We start from the raw sequence: 22472 nt of genomic DNA on the forward strand, positions 1-22472 counted from the left end.
GAAAAATACCAAATGTGTAAAAACCAGTGACTTTTCTGTTAAAAGATGTAATTTTTTGGCATGGTATTTACAATTAGAGAAAAACAGCATTAAGTATCTTTATTTTCTCTGGATTGCAGCCTATTTTAATGACATATTCTTTAGTTGAATAAAAACTGAAATACTACTTCTCAGAAGGCCCTTCCACTCAATGGTTCTGAAGACCTCACTGCCATACACCACACTTAGAAATATGGACTCATGAGATACAAAAAAGCAAAAGAAAGGTTTCATGTTTCACAAAATTCAAGCCATAGTTATGGCAACAGAAACCTGGTTTGTCACTCCCGCAGCCGTGACATTTCCCTACAAGTAATAAAGAGATTCACTGCCAGAGAATCTTTCTACACTGAAGAAATCTTCATTCTCCTAGTTAAGGCAATTAGGAAGGGTAACATCAGCCCATGATTTCCACCATAAGGTATAGGTCCAGAAAAGCACATCCTCAAGTCCCTTTGACTTCATTAGCACTCTGACTATTGGTAATACAGAAAGGCAGCTTACTGCTCTGAGTGGCCATTCTTTGTCAAAGCAGCATAAATACCCCAGAATGCTAGGTGATAAATGAGTCTAATAAGCCACAAATATTCTCCACACATAATGATTATTATTTTTTTAAAAGACGAAAAATGTATAGCTGCTTTTCCCAATGAGTACAAATAGCAATTCAATGAAGTATAGCATTTCAGAAGAGGACTCCAATGGGCTTCTCCAGCTTCATATTGGTACTGCATTTCTACAGGTGATGGTGATGGCAGTATTTACAGAAAAGGAAAATTTACATCCTAGACATGGCAAATTTATAATCAATTTTCCATGTTCTCCTGTGCACAGAATATTTTTTATATCGTAGTTGTTTCTAAATATTGCATGTTTAATTCAAAATCTGCATTTTCCCTTTAAATGCAAACAAATTTTCTAATTATTTCAAATGCATTTGGTTTTGCTCAGTGTTAAAATGTTATTGGTAAGAGAAGTCAGAAGCAAGGAGAGATAAAAATTTAAATTTGATACACGTAAAAGAATATTAAAAATGATGCAAATGTTTCATGGTCAACCAAAGTTGTAAGATTCGGGATCACTACATAAACTAGTGAAAAAGATCTAAAAATAAAAAATTGATATTTTCTATGTTAGAACTATCTAAATTTAATTGAATAAATGTAACTTTATTAGTGATGGAAGTGTGAATTGAAGCCAAAAAATCATCAAAAAGAAGCTGATCTTATGGAAGGTGTTTCTTCTGAAAATGAATTATTAAAGGTATACAATAATAAATACAACAAGCCATTTCATGTCCACACCACATATGTCCTGTTTCTTGGCTGTTGTGCATCTTCTAGCTCTTCCAGCTGAGCAGGGTTTTCTAACACACCTTACAGGAGCACACCTTAGATATCCAGGGATGTGGCTTCATCTCATCTGGAAAAGAAATGTATTCATCTGGCTTAATGATTTAACAGTTTGAGGTAGCAGGCAAGATTTTGTTTTCAAAAAAATAAGTTATTTTACAGTCTGTTTACAGACTAACAATATCATTTTCATAAAGGAATGAAAATTTTCAACACCAACATGCTAATGTTAAAAAATATCACAAATCTACCTCCAGAAAACATTATAATTTTTGCATTATAATTGCTATACTACAAGAGGCAATACGGAATGCAAAACAGCTCAAGAGAATGTATGGCGTTCCTCAAAACTTTTCTCCTGAACACCCTTCTCCTTCTTCCTCCTTTGTTGTTACAAAGCAAAACATTCCAGTGGATCAGCAGAAAGATAACTGCTGTTTTAAATTAATAGACTGTTTATGTTTCCTTTGCAAATACACTTTACAAATTTTATATATTTTTTTTCAGCATAAATAATCCTACAATAGCTGTAAACAGAAGTAATAGGAATTTATACAACTAAGGCATTATATTTTAATTCTGTCATGGCTTAGCAGAATTCCACAGAAAAGCAGTCTGAATCATCAGATTTTAGCTTCATGATTTCTTCTTATTTTATGTATGGTAACATTTAAACATGAATTTTAAATATTACTTGTATTAGAAGCACTGCTTAAACTGGTACATGAAAATCAAGAAAGCAGCATACACTGTTCTTTCCCAGTCTAATAGATATCTTGTGCATGTATCATATTATCTCTAATCGTTTTGTCTATTTGTATCATAGACACAGAGAGATACGTATTTTCTTGATGTCCACTATGTGGTCTTCTGGTTTTACAGTTTGATTTACTATTTTAAAAAAACCAAACAAAACCTATGAGTCACGATACTAGTAACCCAGAATGCTGAGTGGATGTGACACTACATCTACTGCAGTGAAATTCTTATGTATTCATCTGTGCCTACATTGGAAATTACAGGACTTCTTTCTGGAATAATTTCTAGGCACTAATATTTTATATGCAGTCGCTGAGCAGTATGGGCCATCAGTGCCTGTGATCAGTGGGCTGCCCCTACGTTGCATCGTCTTCCTCCTTCATGGATCATCATCATCAACAACCTCCATCACTCTATTCCTGAATCTGTCCTCGTTTGCTGCTACCTACTTTTCATGATGATGTAAATACAGAAAAAGAAACTCGTGCTTGTCTAGGCTGCTTCTTACTCAGAAATTTACTGAGCGTTTACTTTTACATTCTGCCTGTGTACTGATCAACAGCCATTTGGTGACACAGTGCTGACTTAAATAACGCACTCTCCAGTGGATGGAACTTGGTGCTGGTAAGTGAATATTCGATAGAGTAATTATAACTTGCCTTATGACAAGATAGTCACAATTTTAGTGCTGTATTTTTAAGCACATTGTGGCTAATAAGACTCTTGATCTTAATACATGTCCTCATTCTCATTTCTATTTGCTGCAGTTCTGCCTCTCACAGACTGTATTTCAGGGATAGCCAGACATCGCTCCCATCTCTGTGCCGAGGTTTGCCTAGGACAGGCAACTAAGCAAGACTGTGGAAACTGCTCAGATTTTCACTATTATCTGTTATACGCTCAGAATGACATTCTGTCCTGAAAAGTCAAAAAATGAAGAGGGAAAAATTGAATGTGGGCGATGTTTTTGGAATGAAGGGATGGGAGAGATCATGAGCTGCAGAAGAGACCAGTTGACTCAGGCAGAAACTGGCTACTGAAGGCCATAAGCATTTAGGGTTCTCACCATTTACATGGTTTTCATCCAAAAAAAGAAAACACTCTAAATTCTGTCTACAGCTTCCAACTCAGTCTTCCATTAGGGAGGTTCAATTTCCCTCTATTACCAAGTGAAGTAATAGCCTATTGCGTAGTCTACCGCAATATCTCTGTTGGGGGAAATAGGAGGCAAGGGGCATCTGTGCCTCCATTGTTTCTCATGACTTCAGCCCAAATCTATTCCTTTTCCTCGTAAGAGCTATACTTGTCAAACCCTCCTTAGTGGGACTGCATCACATATGAAAGCTAAGACACCTCAAGTTGTGTCAAGTCCTGCTATGTTCCTCTTAGATTTTGACTGACAAAATTCAAAGCATTTTCAATCCCCTTAAAATCCATCTCAAGCAACTCCCCTGGGACAAGATAATCTGCCCTCTGGAGGTGTGAATTTTCCACCATTGTTTGTACAAGAAAACTTGGGTGAATAGCTCAGATCTAGAAGTCTAACTTTTACATCCACGTTCACTCAGTTTCAGCCTTTTTCTCAGTTTCTCTAAATGTGGAAAATTTGTCTGCTAAAATGGAAAACACTGCTGGGAATATTTATTTATATTAAAGAAGCACTCTAAGAGATAGTGAATTCTTTACAGGGGGTTGATATGATTAAAAGTTGAGTTCTACAAAAAGCTGTTGCAATTCTTATCTGATTATTGTGTTCAAGGCCAGAGCAGAGACAAGTTTGAAAAGCCAAGGCTTTGCACGTCAACCAGAAGTAGTCCACAGCATGTGGGGAAAATGGCAGTGATAAACCTACTATTAGGCATCTGGGAGAGAAGCCCAGCATCTCCTCTGTGTGTGGGCTAAAATAGACATAAGCCACTATCACAGATAATGGCAGCTTGTAGGCACATGAAGGGAGCAACTAAAATCCATTTCACTTAGACAAGAGACTGCAGTCTGATATTTACTTGTGTCCATCACATGTGAAAAGTGTTTGCTGTGAATTATCCAAGAGAAAAGCGCAGGTTGAGGGGTTTCATTACGTATCTGAGAGTAGTTCAGATCACACATTGAACACAAGAAATCACAGGTAAATCTCAGATTGGTGTCTTGGGTAGTCAAATGGATTCCTGCTATTCATCTGAGTATATGCCTTTTTCTGCAATTGCTGGAGGCCCACATCCAGAGCAGTGAGAACATGTGCAGACGCACAGAAAATGTGAAAGTAAAATAAGCAGAGTAAGCTTTATGTGATTTTAGAAAATTAAGATCACTTTGAAAATAACTCTCAGTCTAACGTCAAGGTTAGAGACTGCACCTTTCACCATTAGAAACCACAATGCGCAGATACGGCTGTTAACGGCTGCTCTGTAGCCTTCCCGATTCTGGTACAAGTTGTAATAAAGAACCCTTTTGAGGAATAGTTGGAATTCCTTGCAGGTATATTGTCATATTTTCACCTTTTCCTCATCAGAAGAGAGAATAAAATCAACATATTTCTTAACATCACTTTTGCACATATGACAACGTATTGTATGCAAGTGAAGCGCAAGAGGCTGCAAAACACATATATAGGCTTTTTCATAAAAACTTGTAAATGAAGTTTGTAAGTTTGCTCAGACTTTGGATATGCGTGAGAGAGATTCTAAAGTCGCAGGTTTCACCAAACCAAACGCTGACCTCCCACTCTCAAATTCCAAGCTATGATTCAAAGTTAAAGCACCTGAGCAATCCTAGAGAAAAATCATAGCCGAGTGACTGTCATATTATTGTTTCAATGTTTGCTACTAAAAGTAAGTGGTAAGTTTTAAGTAAATGTATTGTGTTACCAAATCTTTCCTTTCAAACAAGCACTTCTGTCAGAAGTGTCTTAATTTCTTATCACAGAATTTCGTCCGCACAAGGAGCAATAAATAATTCATGTTCCTAGCTCTTTGTTGTGTGTCCCTGAACTGCACAGAGCTGGAAGGCTGACAGCTGTGTCAGGACAAGCACCAAAGATCTGACATGACAAGTGACTAACAAGTTTCTTTCAGTCTATAGTGAAAGAAGACAATGGCATAAAGTGCAAAAACGAAATCCCGAAACAAAATGAAACTGTTTCTTTCTCTTTACCTAAGTGTTTGCTATGAGCTTATTTCCGACCCATAACCTCTGGTCATTTTATAGTACTGCCCAACCCCCTTTACTCCTCACATTCGCCTGGCCATTTACGCCTGTCCACGGATCAATATGAGCAATTCTTGGAGAAATACGATGTCTCCATGACAACCAAGCCACAAATTCTCAGTGGAAAGCAGTGAGACCAGTAGTGAAATCTCCTGAGGTTTTCAGACCTATAAGACAAGATGTCTCAAAATGCAGGAATGGACAGAAACAAAAGCCAGAGTAATTCATTGTTTATTACTAGTTTAATGATGTCAGATGGACCGAATGGAACTCAGTTTTTAAGTTTAGATGCTTTATCAACATGTATTTTTGCCAGTCAATATTCACCTCCTGACAGGCTTTTATTCTTTCTGTTACTTCATATAGATATGCAGGGTGCAGAATTGGGTTTTCAAGTTCCTGTCTAAACGCGTACACTAGAATCAAGCTAAGACTAAAATTAATGTTACCTTTAAAGTACATTAATTCTCACCTGAACACTTTAGTGCCACCTTGTTTTAATTCTTTCTCACTTCAGAACAGATCAGAACTTGGACAATCCACATTTTGGCCCCTAACCATTGTTGAAGGGACTACAGACAGTTTCTGAAGAAGGTGCCACGCACCACAGATTGTAGGTGCGGTAAGGAATTACCAAGTAAAGAATTGGCTCCTTCCCGAGTAGATTATCTGTTTCTTTCTAAATCTCATGCTGGTTTCTGTCGTACAGCATTGAGTCCAAGCCTACGTAGCTTTAAAATGAATACGGATTTACAATTCATTGGTTTCAATTATTCTAACATATACTGCTGTTCATTTCTGTGGAAAAGATGAAAAGGGAATGTAGTTCAAATCAGGTATATGACAGCAGTTGAACTCCCAAGGAATCTTGGAGGAGTGGAGTGTGCTGAAATATAATCCCCCAGACATGGGTCCTATCTGGGTTCTGAGATGACTTAGGGGACCTGACATGGATTTCAGACTGCACCCTTTGACTGAAAATTAAATCTCAGCAGTGTTCCTTGGGGAAGGATCAGGGGACTGTTGGCAGCTGCCCCCTGTCAGCACAGGCTGCAAGATTTGGAAATCTCTTAACTAAGCTGACAGGCCGCAGAGACGATGAATCAAAAATATGATACACGGATCAGCACACAAAGATGCAAGAGGGTACACAGAAACCAGATAAAGCTGGGAAGGAAAATACCAAGTGAAGAAAGATGTTTAACTCTTTCACTAATGAGGACTATGTGCAGGTTACATATGATGGTGTATGTGGGTCAAGCTCATCGTTTGCTTAAAAGATCTTAGTATTTAGTCGCACAGAATGTTTTTAATCAGCTGTGACTCAATACACTTTATATTTAACTGTTTCCCTTTGGGATTCATTTAATAAATTTTGTAGATGTTCCATAACGAGAAAGATAATGAAACTACATGAAGATAAATCTTTTAGTCACCAAAAAGAATGCACTTTATGGATGTTCCTGTATTTAGCTGAATCAATGTTAAGAGCCATTAAAATGAAATAATGATTGTGAGCTGGTTTAAAGAAAAGAATCAAGCTATTTAACGCTACCAATTTGCTCTCCTCCAGAGATACACTGTTTGAATGTCCGCCACTATATTCAACTGCAGTATATACAGTCCTTCTAATTTTTCATAATCTCATGCTACCTTCAAAGGGTCAGACATTGTACATACATTAAGTAAGCAGTGTAGTCCAAAACTAATTATAATGAACTAGTAGTGTCAGCTTTCTTTTTGGTCATAAAGCCTTTATCCTTTCTAAGACCTGAATTCTTGATGAAAGAGGAAAGGATAACAGCTCCACACTGTGACCCCTGGAGGTGACCATTAATTTGACACTGCAGCTGCTAAAAAGGAAACAGCATTACAATGTGCTTTTTTTACAGACCCAAAAGCTGTGTCAGATTTATCACTTGATACTTGGTGACTGTCTTTAAATGCCTCTCACCTGGACTCTCAGACTCTTCCAAGACACATCTGTCAGGCGTATCCTCCACATCTTGGAAGTTTGCCGAGTTTGAGCTCTTGTCATGCTTCAGCGCACTGACTGGAGCAATAAAGAATAAAAACAGGGGGAGGGAGAAATGTAATGTATTCAGAAACAAACACTTCCTGATTTTCTGCAGAGCTTTCAATGCTGAAGACATAATTTGTAAACACAAATATTAGACTGAAATAAAACAGAAACTCACAGTGTTTATACGCAACCATAGCACAGTTGAAAAATCTATAGACAAGAATTCATTCAGGGACAAGTTTGAGGCATTGGCTTAAACGCAATCCCTTTGAAGTAAAAATACAGTTTTTTCTTACAGAATCCCAAAATAATTTAGAAGCCATAAAAAGTGCTTGTCTCTTTCACCAACGAAGCCAGTAAACAATAGAAAAGATCAATTAGGTGGTTTTGTAATTACTGGAGTCATTCACCAGGAAGAGAAATGGTGTTTGTTTTAAGATGAAGAATGTGTAATAAAATTAGTGATAATTCCAAAGTGCAGTAAAAACCAGACTGAGCTGCAGTTTAGAGATTGCCAAATTTGATTTCTTCTTTTACTTAATTGCTAAAAACATTTTCATTTTAGAGCATGAAAATATTTTCATGGAAACAATTATTTGCCTGTATATGACTTTTTAATTCATTTGGCTTTTTGAACAAATACCATATAAGTTTTCCTGAACAGAAGAGAGGTATTTCCCTTGTCAGCACCCCTCTCCCTCTCTTCTGCTCCATATCTCCATATGGAGCCACAAATGTGGCTTGAAGTATAATTATTAAACAATACGTTATGGAATAGCACAGCAAAGACTAGATCGCCATTTTTCAGTCCCATTAAAACTCTTAGCCGATCCCATTTCTTAGGAAAATAGTGTTGACTAGAAAATACTTATTTTTGTCTAATATCTAGAAAACTAAGCAAGGTTACACACTTCCATGAGGATGGGGATATCAATGGCAATACACAATTTCAGTACAGTTTTGTCCTGTCTTCAAAAAAAGAAATTTCTTCCCTTATAACTTTTGATGGATTTTTCTTTTTTCACCAAGAGAATATTTGCTGAAAGATTACTTAATTTAAACACCCATTTAAATTTTCCAAAATTATGAGTGAATCAACAAGGCCTCAGGCTATTATTCAGACAGGAAGAGCTCAAAAGACACATATTCCACTTCAGTGCTCTGCGCTTTCCATCGGTTTGCAGCTATTGATCCCGGGTCACCAAAAGGTTCCATCATTCTTGACTCCTGCATCTACACAGAGTCCGTTTGAAGCAATCAGGGCTTCAATACAATTGTGGAATTAGATCCTTGAAAATGTAATATTAAAACATAATAAATAATGAAATCTATGGTAGTGACACCACGCATTTTACCTGAAAAAAAAAGCCAGTAAATTTTGCTTAAAAAATCTGCCTTGGATGGCAACTAAGCAGTACATAAAACCCTGCCCAGGTAGAGCAGGAACACTGGTTAAATATCTAAGCTTACAAAAGGCCAGTAGACCTGTATCAATGGTCAAGGTATCCACATGAAGGGGAGTTTCAATGCTTATCTCTGCCATGGAACTATTGACATGATAATCTGCATGAGGTGACTTGACACTGAAGAACAAGTTACAATAAATAACAAATGTTCTTGTTCACACGTGAAAACACTATGATATGTGCAGAAAGAAATGCCTTCAAAGATTTGAAGACATTTTGAAGAACACTTTGAAGAAGTGTTTTTCTCAGATTTTTACAACATTTAAATAATTTTCAAATGCACTAACTGAAGGCCAGGATTCTCACTTCAAAAAAAGAAAAATCAGAAAATACAAGTGTGCATATAATAGTTTCAAAAAAATTGTTTTGTGGCAAATTTATTAGAACATTCTCTCTAAAACAGTTCTTCCCATTAAGCAGTCAGCTCCACTGTGCTGAGTGATAGATTGAGTCATTACAGCTGCACAAATTTAAAAGTCAGAACTAGTCTGAAGCAGAGCAATAGGAAAATTTCCAACAGAGTATACTGTGGTAAAAGGGAGAAAACAAAAAGTACGGCTATGCCTCTGCAGGGAAAGAGAAAAATCACAAGAGCTCTCCTCTCCAAAAAACATAGCCATGACCAAAAACTCAGAATCATCCTTTCAAAACGAAAGGTGGATTTTCACCCAGTAAAGAACTCTCATAGCGAACCAAGGAGGGGAGATGCATTCACAGCCCCAAGCATCAGTCCCAGTTAGGAGATGGCAGGTACTTCCCTTACTGGGATTCTGTGCTGTAATTGCTCTTCCACGGGACTAGGCCAAGCCTGCTCAAGTGCTCTCCCTCTGTCCCAGACCACATCAGCATAAATCATATCATTTAAACTCACCTGCTTGATTTTACAACAAAGGAGAGCTGAACAGTGTGTTTAGGGAAAGTACCACATTGAGCTGAGAAGTAACCCAGAATATAATGGATAAAAGACAGCTAGAAGCAGGTCCACGCACACAGATGAGATACATCAGAAGGAAGGTGTGAAGCGAAGAAGAAAGAAACAAAGACAGGCCAGCAAGATCCTTGGACAAAGCAGAAGGGTCTTCAGTTGATACGCTTGAGTAGAGATTGCAGAGATTTGGGGAGATTCGGAAGAGGATGGAGTCACTGAAAGCCAAGAAAGACAAAAAAGGGGAAAAAGGGATCACAGGCAGAGCTGATAGGGCTGACAAACGACAAAAAAACAATGATAGAACACTTGCACTAATAGCTGTTGGCAAGGAGTCATTAGGAACAGTTTAAAGGGAGTGGAAAGCAGGGATGGAACAGGTTTTCACAGGGACAGAACAGGTTTTCACAGGACAGAGAAGCAGATCTCTAGACAACTTGTGTAAAAGGAGCTGTCTAAGAACGAGGTTCAGCAGGAAAGAGTGAAGGGAGGAAAACACATATTTCAGAAAACCAGGAGACAGGCTGGGACAGGCTCGGACCGTGTGACTGGTGTGAGTGAGGGATGCCCATCTTAGCCTTGTCACTTACTCAGAAGTACACATACCTCCCTAGGCAAAACTCAGGCAAATAAACTTCACGATACCCTAGTTTACGAAGTTACATAATGAGTGTGCGCAGTGAGCAAGAAAGGGACCCAGGCAGAGACCTTCAGATCTTTCTTTTTTTAAAACATCACATGTTATATGCTCAATTTGAAGAGGAAGGTTCCTTAAAAATATCATAAAAGAACAAAGGGAACTGAAACGTTAAAAATAAGGAAAGAACAGTCTGGCCCAAATAAAGAGTGCAAGTAAAAAATGGCATTACCTAATCACGAAAAAAAGATTTCAAAAAATCTGAACACTGACACCTACTTTGCTGTGTTTTCTCTTAGGGGAATAGGATTTTATGTTCAAATGTCAATAGGGGAAATATTGTTCTGAGTTTCTTATACCTAGGATGCTGATGGAATTTAAGTTATTTAAACATAAACAGTGTGATCTTTATCCATTCTGAGGATACTCTGTCCTACTTTGGGTTTAAATGGACCTTAAAATTACTTTTGCTTCCATTTGAAAGCTAATTTGTGTAGCCAAAGTGATGTAAATATCTGGAGTATAAATGAGCCCCAAATCTACAAATCAGAGAAAAAGTTAAGAAACAACAATTTCTGATATAATAACTCCAATGATATTTTCTTTCTATTCAGTGCAATGTAATTTCAATTATTAACTGGACAGTAGAAATGAGCTTTGTTAGCATGGAAGTAAGGTAAAAGGACACATTTCACTGAGGCAAATGACCTTGAACTTAGCATCTAAAAATGACATAAATCTTCATTACACGATCAATCGTGAGAACTGTGGTAATTTTTTCTGATACATCTTAATAAGCTCTTAAGAGTTGTTTACTGAACTTGATACACATTCTCTCACACTACTGAAACAGAAAAAGACATATAAAAAGTAGTTCTGGAATTTAAAATAGCAAAATAATATCATAAGATCATAGTATTCAAAGTATTCAAAGAAACATTTATGCAAATAGTTTCAAAATATTTCAAATTCCACAAAATAAAACCAAATTATTTCCAAAAAGAGATCACAGACTGATCCGTGATCAATCTATGAAAGAACAGTCTTTGTGTGAACGAACTGTTAAACGATAAGCTGTTCTTTGTGAATATCCACTAATTACAGCAACAACTCACCACTATTATTTGTTTCTACATGTTCTGTTTAAACTCTGAAAAGCCTTGTTCCACTCTGGAAACATCACACACTAAAGTGTACATAACATGCTCTGCATACCAATTTGCAGAGGGCAGACACATTGGAGAAAGAAGTTTGTATAATACAGGTGAATAAACCAGTTAGTGTTTTCTGATAAGATGCCTTTGTTATTGATAAGATAGATTAGTAACTCAAAGACAGCCTGTCTGCAGAGAAAACAAGAACTTATTTGTCATTCAAAACTAGCAGATAGGATAACAAAAACTATTTTTCAATCAAAAATATTAGGCAAGATAGGCTATAGGCGATAAATATATCCAATACAGAACACAAAGCAACCTGAATCTAAATAAAACTGCATGAAAAGCTCTGTAAAGGAAAATAAAATGCTGGTATATTTTTATTTTCGTAAATGGATAAAACAATCATGCTTCAATGCTACTTCTGGGATGTATGGGATCTACAGGCACTTACTGTATTATATCTAAGAAGCTTGATGGAGAGCTGGGCAAGAAATACTTTGAGTACTATTTTAAAAAGCACATTTCATAGATACCATAAAAAGCATAACAACAGCTGTACTCGCTGAGACCAAATATCATCAGCGTAAGAGTCCACTACGCTACAGTAATACTTCACCAGAAATTTCCACTAAACTCCAATTTGAAACGGGGAATTCCAAAATTTTTTTTTTTTTTTTACATGTAAAAACCGACAGTAGATTTCTGTTCCACAAACTTCTCTCGTTTTCCCTTAAACAGGTAGAATTTTTGCGCCCTTAACATCCTACACCCTAACTTGCCTTAACATGGCAAGCTTTACCACATCGGTGGGCATCTCTTTTTGTTTCTTTGCACGTTTCGTATTAGCTTAATGTGAAACTTATTCTTGTATGAGAAAAGGCACACGTAGGAGCCCTGCACACTCTCTCTGTGGTGCTTGTGATTGAACATCCTTTGGTTTATCCTCTTTCAACCATCTCTTTTCTAGGTTGAGGGTTACTATCCTACTTAGTTTTTTCCATCTATTTTGATGTCAACCTAAAAGCATACAGTTGTTTCATTGATATTAAAAGAAATGCAGAAGGCATTCGTGAAATGGCAAGTGAAATAGCAGCAGTTACTACAATCACCTAAAAACAGAAAAAGCAGGTAACAAAGTCACACCACCCGCTGTGGAGCACCCATCCTGCCATGAGGGTGCCAGGCAGGGAGTCAGAGAGGGTGGGGACGTGCCCTTGACGGCACCAGCGCCGAGTACAGCACCCGGAGGACTTTGCAGGTTTTACAGGTGATACTGCTGCGCACAGAGCCTGGTGTGGGGTTTGTTGCCACCGCATGAACACCATTGACTCATGCTCAGCTTGTGATCCAGATTCTTTTCTGAGAAACTGTTATCTTGCTATTTCTCCCCCATCCTGCCTCTTTGCAGAAGATTAATCCTACCTCAGCCTAGATCCTTGCTCTTATCCTTATTGAATTGAACCCTATATTTTTTTTTCCAGACCATTTCTCAGGCCATATAAACCACTAATTCATCTCACTGACAGAAGACATCAGTTGCTGGTCATTTCATAATTTTTAGTGTCATTTAAAAAAACCTGCACCAATGTATGTAGTTGTCATTTAATTGAGAATGGCTGGTTATTATCTTCTGATGATTAAATATCACATTCGCTCAGTTTTCATTACATTTTAATTTTAAAAAGAGAGATTAAGAAATTAACCCGGAGAAACACATTATTATTCTAAAGTGAATGCTGCAGCATATGGAAGTTGGAACCGTCCTTGAAATAAGCCAGAATGGCAGCAGTCAAAACGGAAGCTACAGTAACTTAAATCCATTCCACTGAATGCAGAAGTAGGGCCTAATATTACAGTGCAGAGCGCAGTCTGCAGAAATACTAACCCAAGCGCCTGGGGAAGCCAGAGCTTGCTCTTGCACTCTGTGAAGCCACGTGCAAACGAAACTCATTCCACTCACTAAGTGAATTGCAACTAAAGAACATTTTTCCTTCTGTAAGAGTGAAATTTCTTTTAAAGTTTTTATATATTTTAAATAAAAAACTCCTGAAACTCCATTCATCCTCCCTCCCCATATCTATGAGGACAGCATTACTCCAGACAGGAAACCAGAAATTTTCAGTGATTCTTTTCCCAATATACCTTGAAGTTTTATTCACCCAGAGGGACTTCCCTACTTCTCTCAACTAAAATATAATGGCATGTAACAAATTATGCTCTCAAAGGACATCCCATTTTTGTTTCATTAGTGCAATGAAACATTCACTCAATTTTAAAGCAGTTGTCTTGATCTTAGTTGTGATTTATACTGGAATCTGTCCATGTATTCTGTGTAGTATATATAATAAAACACCTAACTAGTTAAATTTGTCTCAGTGGGTTCTACTGCAAGAAATAAAATACTTTCCCATAAAATCCCACACACCATTTACTGCACAGTTCTGAAGCATATGCTTCTGTAAAACTTAGGAGGAATTAAAAAAGGAAAATGTAACCTCAAACTGTCTTTAATTAATTCTATCGTTATACGCTGCTTTTTCTTCTCAATGATGTCCCCATCTAGAAAGCCCAAATTTCTTTTTTTTTCAATTCCCTAAATGTGTGGTAGTGCATATTCAGTAAGACTGAATTAAGTGATTACATTTGATCAACATTCTTTATCCCTCTCATTATTTTTTTTCAACCAGTAACTGGGAGAGAATAGAAAAACAATTTTTACAGGAATTAGCAAAGAAGGCCAATTTTCAGTTCTGATAGTTACTAGATAATTAGTTTCTTTTTTAATTAAAGTATATAATATCTCCTCACCTGTCCAATATTCTAAAAATATATATCAAAATCCCCCCTGGTTTCTGCACATTAGATCAATGGCGTGGGAGGGTATGAATTGCACATATGACTGCCTATCAGTGTATCGGTAGCTTCTGTAAAAACAACAAACAAAGAAAGAAATACTTCCTATTTTTTAAATCGCATTATTGATGGCATCGACATTATTATTTTCATGACAGCAATCGATTTGGTATTCAAGTCTAAAACCATTAATCAGGGAATTTTCAGAGGGTTCTGGTTCCGTCCCTTTCTACAGAGGAATTCTAGCTGTGGATTGCCTCAATTTGCTTTTAACACCAAAATGAAACAAAAGTGTGCAGCACCGTTATGACACTGACATATCCCTGTGCATAATGTGAATGTTATGGCTTGCATACTCTTCCCTTCTCTCGATCAAAGCTGTCCAAATAGCTTAATCCATGGGAAAAAAAATACACTCAGAGCCTCTTTATTAACCTCTTCTGGCCAGATTATTGTTATTATTTTGCATTATGGCCTTGAAGATGTATTACTGATAGGGAGGTAAAGCCAACTGCCGCCCAGCATGACTCTGCTGAATGGCTGCTGTACGAAAGTGGAAGTACTTATTTCCAAGACATTTCTGTGATGCTCCCTACTGTTAAAATGTTATCTGACTTTAAAAGATTTTCACTTCAATTGTAAGCAATAAGTAAACGCGGGCAGTACAGTACTGTATACTGAAGAGTTTCACTAGCTGGTCAAACAGGCTTTATTCCAAGAAACTAATGTTGTATAGGACTGCTTCCTGGTGGCTGAAACCTCTGATTGGCAAAAGACAGTGGACTTTTCAGTCAGCAAGCTAGTTACCCATGGATGTGGCTCAAGGCTGACACACAGATTGACTGGTTCACACTAATTTACTTCACACAGATTCCATTTATCTCCTAGAAGATCCCCTGGCAGCAGCTTATAATGGCATATCCTAGGATGCCTGCCTGCATGAGTTTTTAAAGCGGCAGAGCTTGATGAATCTAAGTCCAGAAAACAGTTCACAGATTGAGGACTAGGTGCAATCAAAAAACATCAAGTAGCACAGCTGGGACTTGCTAGCTTGCTTGACTGGTTTGAGCAGCTGAGCATTAACTACGCTTGCTTTCCTGCTGGCAGCCTTGTGTCACTAGAACAAATCGGAGCACTACCCGACAGAAAAGAAAAAGAAAAAGAAAAAGAAAAAGAAAAAGAAAAAGAAAAAGAAAAAGAAAAAGAAAAAGAAAAAGAAAAAGAAAAAGAAAAAGAAAAAGAAAAAGAAAGGAGATTATTGCATTGTAAAGATACTATTAACAGATGCAGGAAAAACTCATTAGAACACTGAATCTTTATGCAACTCCAGGATTATCAAACTAAATAATGCTCTGGTTAGCAAGTTTTGAGGCTAGGAATCTGGAAAATTTCTTCTGGTCATGCTAACAGTTCCTAGAAAAAAGACTCAAATAAAACTAAAGCTGTTGCCATTTCTTTCCTATTGAAAACTATATTCAATCTAGTGATACATGCACAATGAAAAAATAGTTACCAATATACTGGGTTTTACGTTATAACAAGGTGAGGTACAGGTCAAAGGCAATTCCTCGCCTCCAAAGAGAACAACAGACTTCAATAGGTGCAAGCTTATAAATTGTAGTTTTAAAAGGACTGAAAATCCAGGCTTACGCTATAGCTCTCCAAATTCAGATAGACAGAGACTATTCTTTACAGTCCTCCTCAGAAAAGAAGCAAAAATTAATATTATTAGACAATAACATTTGACAGCAAATGTATTGCGAGAGATCCAAAGCACATTTAGTACTTAGGAGGTTAAAGACTCAGCTGTAGTGCTAGTTGATGAAAAAGTAGGATTAAGGCTTTAGTATGAGTCTTGACATGATCATGTTGTCTGCCTGCTGTCTTAAGCTTCGAAAAACAGCTGGGATCATCTTCTTATAAGCTCCAACTCAAAGATGTTTAAGCAGTTCCCAATCCAATTAAACAGAGGTAAATATAAGGAAGGGCCCTACTGAGCCCAATCATCTTATTTTTTTAATGAAAAACAGCATAATTGCAGGTTACACAACTCCTTAATCTCACTTTAAACCTAACAGACTGCTGCCTTATAGTGCACATGGCAGGCCCAGTTAACCCAAGCATTCTGTATTGGTGTGCTTAATTTTTGATCATTATCCTTTATTATGTTACTTGTAATCCTAAAAGCCTATGATTGTGTCCAGATATTTGGCAAGGATTGTACCTGGATATACAGGGATTCTTCTTCTAAGAGTAATGGATTAATTGGATAGTACTGTATGACCAGTAGATGGTTTGCAGTGAAACTGCTGTGCAGTTTTTAATTTGTGAAGTCCACTTCCTCCTTCTTCTGTCCCTGTCCTTTAAACAAATTGCCTTTTTGGACATTTGCAGCGCCTATCTATTCTCACCACTAACATGACAGCACTATAGAAATAACGCTGCCCAACAGAGTGGACGGCTTACTAAAATCCTCATCATAAAAATTAATAGGAGATATGGAAATCCTATCTTTCAGGTGGAAATGCATGTTCAATTTAAAAGTGGCGATCTCATGCACATGACCCAATCATAGCATTATTACTTAAAGGCTTAGATCATTAGGCCACTTTTTTTCCGTACAGTCAAAAGATTTTGAGGTGTGCTTATGTGACCGTTTTGCCCCACGGTACGTATTTTTTAAATTATTACAGTTGATACCATAAAACACATATGTAATCCTTCTACTTTGTCCTATAAATATGCACAAGGACATTGTCCAAGGATGTAAAAGCAAAATCTCATCAGGGACTACTTCAAATACAGGCTCCTCATGTCTCTAAGAGCAAGAAGGAAATTTAAATGATCAGGAGCTAACTGTTTGCAGTAGCTGTGTTACATTATGCATGATTCTTGGCTGCACAGGATTTAATTAATGATTTCCAGTTACATGGTTAAGATTTGTAGTGAACTGGCGTGCAGAGAAGCAAACTAGCATCTGACAAACTTATATCATTTTGTATTTTTTCCCAAACACCAGCTACCATGAGTTGCTGTCCCTTTTTTGTGTAGCTGGAAATCTATTTTGTATATATGGACAATGACTCTGGGCTGTGCTACAGAAGCATGAATCTGGATTAATTTCAAGGCAGCTACTTTCCTGATGCGATTGACAACAAAACCTGGACATTACTATTCTGGGAATTAATAAGCAATTTTTGTTGTTATCTATAAGTATCAGAAAGGTGCACTGTTGAACTAATGGATGATACATAATTATATCAGTAATGAATGTGGACCATCTATTTCAGTTACCACAAAACAGACACAGGTTTGGGAAACAGAGTCTCCCCTTCAAGCACCACGGGATGTATGTCCAGAAAATGAATGTGGCACTCCCTCAAATGAGTAGATAAGCAAGGAGCTGTGAAGTACTTAGTGAGTAAAAGATGACCCCTGTCTAATACTACACCTTCGCTCTATTCACCTATGCTCGACTTTATTCTTCAGGCCGTCAGCAAGATGTATCTGTAAGTGGACAAAACAGCCTGGACCTTCCACTTTGAGATGGGTAATAAAGAGGAAAGACAGACACTACAGGCACTTCCAAGAAGATGGACATCTAAGGAGGTGACTGACAAGTGTCTCTGTAGTTCGTAGGCTATGTGAAACCATACCTGCAAGGAACTAAAAAGCATAGATCCAAAAAATGCAGATGATTTGCTGTTGATAGGTCAAACATGGTACAAGACTGTCATCTTAGTGGAGTTAAGCTCCACGGGGGGATGAAGAGCCAAGGAGAAACACAAGTGTGAGCTCTTCCATGCTCTCTTTGGTGCATTCAAGTGCTAAAAGAGAGCGTGAGGCAGAAACAATCTAGATGGAGAAGTGGCAGGATTTTTTAAAATGTCAAATTCATTGCACTTTGCTTAAATAAGGTTGGTCAAATGTAACAGGAGCATGCTGCTCACTGCTGCCAAACTTAAAAGTTTGCAATCAGTGTTGGTACTGCCTATTTTCAGCATAAGACTCGTGTTCACAGGTATGAGGTTTGCTTTTTTTTTAAAAAAAGTTTTATTTAGGTTCTTTTTCACTGTTTTTTTAAGTGCTAGCCTTTTTGTGTGTTGAGCTTTTATTCCTCAGGAAGATATAATTTTCTCCAGGTTTCTTTTGCTTTTAGTAGTAAGTTAATGCTTTCATATTATCACTTTCCTATAAGAACTGGGACTTTCAGAAAAGAAACACACAAGGTACCACAAGATTTGCTATAAAATTATGAAGGCTGGTGAAACAACAGTATATTCACTGGGTGCATTATTGTGGTAGCCAAGTCACCGGTTAGAATTTGATTTTTCATTGATGTCTGATCATTAGTTTCTTGTTAATTCTGAAAGCAAAGATTTCTATTGCTTTTTGCAATATACCTAGTCAAAAGTATCCGGAATATCTTTATTTACGTATTCTGAAATCTACCTGTTCCAGGTTGTTGTGTATTTATGCACATCTGTATTCCAATTCACGCATAGAAAAGGTAGGCATACACTATTTGGAGATGATCCAGTCCTCGACAAGAAATTCCATATGGAAGAGTCCTACCTGTCTCCTTTAGGTACTTCAAATTGTATTGCTGGTATTCTTCCCTTTTACTGGTTGATTTGTTTCTGTTCCTATATGCTTTCAACTACCAGCTTGTCTGCACAATCAGAGGTGAATCTAGGGACAGAGGATGTATCCATCCTCTACATATGGAAGGATAAAAACAAATTTAGTATTTCAGGAAACAAACCTGCCAGTTCAGGAGATCACTAAAGGTTGCACTCCAGCTCATAAAATGAGTGAAGTGGAAATGCCAAAAGGGGTCCTGCAGAAAAAAGGTACAAATGTGCAGCAGGACCTTGACTGCAGTTTCAAAAGCACAATGCAATTGCTGTAGCATAATTAACAAAGAACCCAGTTTTCTTGTAAAATAAATCACAGAACGCTCACTGCCTGCTCAGGGCACTGAGTTCACCTTTGTGTTAACTAGGTGCAAGTTTTATCAAAAGCAATAGAGCTGCTCTTGATTTACCACAACCTGAGTTTGGCCAAGGTGGCTAGGATGAAGCAAGCAGCATAGAAATTCTAATGGATGTGTAAAAAGGATTAGAACAGATATTGTAGAAGTAAGTCAACTTTCCACAACTACATTCAAAAGAGCAGAAGTTCACTTTCACCAGAATATAACTGACACTCTGGAATCTGCCTAATCTTTTCCAAAGCAATCCAAATAAACGCTTCAGCTCCAACATAAAGGCTTAGCCTTAGTCCAATGATTTGAGACTACAAAGCTGTAGCACAGCAGTATACCTGATTTCAATGACTGTTAAATGCACAAAGCCCACTGAAGCGCATAGGCACTCCAGTCTTTGCACATCCTTCATCACAGCCAAATAACAAATGCAGGTGAGCTTCAAGCTATTAACTGCTCCCATAACACGATGCTTCTTCCAGAGGAGAACAGCCTACCTCTGCCAAGAGAGCTCCACTTTACATTTTTACATTGTTACAGAATTGCAAGAATTCTTGTGGCAGTAAATGAAAAAATATCTACAGTGCATGTGCCCTATTGGACTTCAAAAGTACACAACCAGATTTGCTGTTTGTGTAAAGCACTTAGTACCTAGGTTTGTTAATTCACTTAGAGACACCCTTTGATCCTAGGAAAAACTGAAAGGCTAAAGAACAGATTAAAATAATTCTATCCACGTGAAGAGTTAAATTTAGGTTTACAAAATTGGGATCACAGCAGTATTACCATACTGTAGTATTATAAACACATAATCTGGAGCTCACACTTTTATAGTTGCATTCACAGCTGCCACTTCAAGCCCCGTTCCAAGGGAATCACTCAGCCATTCAGAACTAAAGGAAAGTGAAAATGTGGTTTAGAAGAACCAACCACTTGGTTTGGTTTAGTTCAGAAGACAGCTATTGAGTGCAAATGAATAGTCAGGGCTCACTTTCCTTGTTGTCTTATTTTTTATTCTTACCATGCCATCCACTAAAGAGTGGATTTTTTAAAATTAGTTTCTTTGGGACTGCACACTCTTTTGGATGTATGTTCATTTTCTTTCCTTTACTTTTCACTTCTTAAGCAGTTTCACTTAACACTTAATGTAAAGACAACAGCAGGACTGTCCTTTCTCTTTGTTCATTTAGTTCTAGTACTTAACCCTACTTAACAGTAGAAATAATGATGGATAAGTGTAAAGGCATGTCAATCTATGAGCAGTTAAATGTTTGTTAAAAGATGAAGATAAAACTTTTTTCACTAATCTACGTACTGTTTTCTATACATTTTTCGTCTCATTTAATATCTGCAGTGTACAACAGCTTTTGACTTCTAACTAGCAGTCTTGGTTTCTTTCATCTACAGCAATGGCATGCCATTCTCCACGTTCCTCCAATCTAAATTTTAGAACCTTTGAAACGTATTTATGATACTATGAAACATATCATTGATCTCTTCTGTACACACAGCTCCCGCAAAATATCTTTCGTGGACATGTAACATTCATAACATGCAGGAGGAGGAACGACAGATGCCTTTTTTCACTTTGTAAAGTACACTGGGATACGTGCTAGAGTATTTTGCAAGTGTTAAGACACAAGGTGTTTCTCAAACTGTCACATATGGTGAATATTTATTGTACCATGACTACAATCGAGTTGCGTAATAACGAAGGCTGGAGTAGGACCTGGGGTTAACTCACATTAACAGTACATGGAGATGTCTCTAAAAGATTCAGAAAGAATATAGAGAAATCTCAACACAGCTCGTCTATACTAGAAATAGATTACTTGTTTGGGAGCATGGTTTGTAGTTAAAAGCAAACAAAAATTATGTCTACAATTAAGATATAGATATTGCTTATGAACAAGAGAAACTCTGTACTTCAAACTCCGCACAGGGCTAAGTACCACCCTCTAATGTTAGCCTGCATTTCATTAATATCCAATAGCTTTGTTTAATTTTCAGTTAAAAAAAAACCACCCACAAAAAACCTTAATGTGCCATGAAGACAGCTATAAATAGTACACGACTATTCTTAAAGTTGAGGAATTTGTTAAAAAGGCTCCTACACCATTCTATAATTCTCCCTACAACAACTGAACTCCCAGCTTCACACATTTAGAGGAAAACACCTCATTCCAACCAAACATTATATACACCTTGACATCTTACCAGTACACAATTGTTTTTCCCTGCTACTGGAAATACCAAAAGAGAATAGCTGATAACCTTACTGAATACTGATTTATGACAGAGCTGCACTTAGAGACAATTAACTGCAAGTATTTGAAACACTAAAAATAAACTTTTCACACCAATTTGAGTATCTCTACGAATACTGATGTTCAGGGTTTTTGCATAATTGTAATTCAGTGCCTGCTTCTGTAAAGTACTTCTCTTAATTTACGTACATATGGTTGGCCATATTTCAGATATGTATACATTCTGTAACTTAAAGAACATGTATTTTGCAGCAATATTTAACAAACCATAAATTTACTACAGTATTACTAGAGGAAATCCATTTCTATGGAAGCTGTATATTCACAACATACTGTTGAAGTATATATTGCATTAATACTTCACCGTGCTTATAAACGTTAATATAGGTTATTTGTTTATTACTGTGTCAAGGTTATTCATCATATGCAGTGTCAGAAAGCACAAGCTGACATCTCATATTGTCTGCTTCAAGGGCAAGACCAATGTGACCTTTGGCTCCTTCTTTTAAAAAGGATGAAATCATTCCAGAGGAATAATGCTGAACTGCACAGCTCCCTTTAAGAATCAATCTGCCATTTATGGTTTCCAATTTTCCATACTGTAGTATGGCTGGTTAAGAGCTGATGGCTAATTTTCTCTTCAAAGTTTAGTGTTCTAAAACTCCAAAAATATTTTTCTTATTGTCATGTCATTTATGGTTCCTATTTATTCACCATAGAACAAAATTTTCAAATCATCAGTTCCTTGTCAATTTTGCCAGAGGCATTCATGATTCTGCTTGGGACTGAAATCATGC

At 37.2% G+C, this 22472-nt stretch overlaps 1 protein-coding gene across 3 annotated transcripts in view; it reads right to left on the reverse strand.

Annotated features, from left to right (window-relative positions):
* Positions 1 to 1109: 1109 nt before the first annotated feature.
* Positions 1110 to 22472, reverse strand: part of WDR72 (WD repeat domain 72) — a 122065-nt gene continuing 100702 nt past the window's right edge. The window contains exons 19-20 of one of the 3 annotated variants that reach the window (XM_054215051.1): positions 7312 to 7410; positions 1110 to 1461 (exon numbers count right to left, since the gene is read on the reverse strand). In XM_054215051.1, the coding sequence (XP_054071026.1) occupies positions 1406 to 1461; positions 7312 to 7410 (155 nt within the window). In that variant the 3' untranslated portion in view covers positions 1110 to 1405. The remainder of the gene's footprint in view (positions 1462 to 7311; positions 7411 to 22472) is intronic. The other 2 variants (XM_054215052.1, XM_054215050.1) reach the window with 2 other exon arrangements.

The sequence above is a fragment of the Rissa tridactyla genome, chromosome 9 (assembly GCF_028500815.1).
Source record: "Rissa tridactyla isolate bRisTri1 chromosome 9, bRisTri1.patW.cur.20221130, whole genome shotgun sequence".
In the NCBI taxonomy this organism is placed as follows: domain Eukaryota; kingdom Metazoa; phylum Chordata; class Aves; order Charadriiformes; family Laridae; genus Rissa; species Rissa tridactyla.